General features: G+C 33.3%; 1 protein-coding gene across 1 annotated transcript; it reads left to right on the top strand.

Annotated features, from left to right (window-relative positions):
* Nucleotides 1-837: 837 nt before the first annotated feature.
* Nucleotides 838-1,897, top strand: LOC111909186 (fasciclin-like arabinogalactan protein 13). The gene has a single exon (XM_023904969.3). It carries the CDS (start codon nucleotides 1,006-1,008, stop codon nucleotides 1,753-1,755), a length of 750 nt encoding a protein of 249 aa, XP_023760737.1. The 5' UTR covers nucleotides 838-1,005; the 3' UTR covers nucleotides 1,756-1,897.
* The last annotated feature ends 475 nt before the right edge of the window (nucleotides 1,898-2,372 follow it).

Here is a 2,372-nt window from a genome sequence, read left to right as displayed (position 1 = left end):
CTGACATTACTGTGTTATGACATATTTTGATTATGGATACACTGGTTTGATATGAGTAGCACTATGATGTTTTCAGACAAATGTTTCATAATTATTAAATAAAAATGAAATTTTTGGTCTTTGATTTTGAAATGTTACATTTAGGTTCATTTGAGGTCATAATAATTTTGTGAGACCGTGAGACACAATCTAAAAATAATTTTAAAATGCAAAATAAAATGAAAAATTCGAAAATTCTTTTTTTTTTAATTATTATTTTAAAATTTAAAAAATAAATAAAAATTACATTTTTTTAAGTACGTAAAATATTCTAGAATATTTTACAGATATTTCAATAAAACGGTAATTTTTTATTATATTTTATTTTTGTTGATAAAAAAATAACGAAAATAATATTTAAAAAAAAATTCGAAATTTTTTTAATTATTTTGTATTTTAAAAATGTTTTTTAATTTACAAAATATATGTCTAGGATTACTTTCTTAAAATAACTAAAATGATCAGTACAGAATCAATCTTACAGGCACAAAATGATAGTTAGAACACAATAACGGAATAACCTAACCCTATATATATATATATATATATATATATATATATATATATATATATATATATATATATATATATATATATATATATATATATATATATATATATATATATATATATATATATATATATATATCCGTTAAATAATACTATTATAAAATATTTACAGTTGTAATTGAATAACATATATTAAAGCTGAATATTATTTTAAACGATTTATGCCGAAATTCACATGGTGCAAGTTGAAAGAAAGAAAATAGAAATATAGTCTCCATTATCTTGAAGCCATAATACATGACAGCCTAACAACACCTTCACAGTTCACATATTCTTCTTGTTCTGTTCCTATCATAAAAGCCAACCCATTACAACACATTCTCACTACCCCTAACCTCATAAATCTCCTCCTCTACCCGCATCGCCACAGCCACAGCCACCGCCACCACCACAGTCATGGCTGCTCCTCTCATCCTCTTGTCACTTACCCACCTCTTGTTCCTCCTCCCGGCAACTCTTTCTCAAACACCATCTGCTCCTGCTCCAGGCCCCGCCGGACCAATTAACCTCACGGCAATTCTCGTCCAAGGAGGCCAATACTCCGCCTTCCTCCGCCTCCTCAACCAAACCCAGGTCCTCACCCAACTCCCTAACCAGCTCAACAACTCCAACCAGGGCATGACCCTTCTCGCACCCACCGATAACGCCTTCCAAAACCTCCCTTCCGGCACCTTGAACGGCCTCAGTGAAGACAAGAAAGTGAAGCTTGTACTGTACCATGTCCTCCCAAAGTATTACAGCATAGAAGATCTTGTCAGCGTCAGTAACCCTGTTCCGACTCAGGCTGGTGGAAGCAAGGGGAGTTTGGGTTTGAACTTTAGTGGTAGGGCTAATTCAAACCAAGTCAATGTGTCCTCCGGAGTTGTTGATACTCAGATTACTAATGCATTGAGACAGCAGTTTCCGTTTGCTGTTTACTCTGTTGACCAAGTTTTGATACCATCGGAGTTCAGTGAAGCTCCGGCGCCTGAGAGTGAGAGTGGTCCTTCTTCTTCACCACCGGTGGCCGGGAAGCCTGCTAAAGCTCCGAGTGGTGCGGAAGATGGAGATGGAACTTCTCCGGCGAAGAATGGAGGAGGAAGGACTGTGGATGTCGGGGTTGGTTTGGTTGGAGGTGTTGTGCTGTTTTGCATGGCGTTTTTATAAAGCTGAGGCATTTGTTATATATCGACATTCATGTTATTTCCTTGATCATTTTGCATATGTTGCTTCATTTATTTGATATTTTGTTGTAATCATTGATAAATAATATGTTGTTTTGAATGATCAAAACCATTAACAACTTTTATTGATCGTTTTAGACTTTGCTCAAATGTTTGACTAAAAAAACTCATCCAAATTCCGATCTTATTTTCCGATTAACTACAGTTTAAATTTATCAAATGGCCTCTAATTGGTCCACTGGTATAGACGTTGTCTTCTATCTTGAGGTGGAACATTCAAGTCTCAATGTGGTATATAGATGAAAGTGCATTTCAAAAAACAAAACAAAACAAACTATAATTTAGTTTCTTTACATCAAAACAAAAGATATTTACCAGTTGTTATGATATCATAACAATTTAAAATACTTAAGCAATGGTTCATCAAATTGACTTTCATTATTTTATATTAAGCTTATTTGTATATATTTTGAGCTTATTGTGGTCATACCAATTAAAAACAACAATTGTTTTCTTACAAAAACACGTGGGCAACAAGTAATTTGGGCGATTACTTCACATTTTTTTATTGTTTTTTGCACATGATTTCACCTTGTTTGA

The sequence above is a fragment of the Lactuca sativa genome, chromosome 8 (assembly GCF_002870075.4).
Source record: "Lactuca sativa cultivar Salinas chromosome 8, Lsat_Salinas_v11, whole genome shotgun sequence".
Taxonomy (NCBI): domain Eukaryota; kingdom Viridiplantae; phylum Streptophyta; class Magnoliopsida; order Asterales; family Asteraceae; genus Lactuca; species Lactuca sativa.
This window is presented reverse-complemented; position numbering and strand designations above follow the sequence as displayed.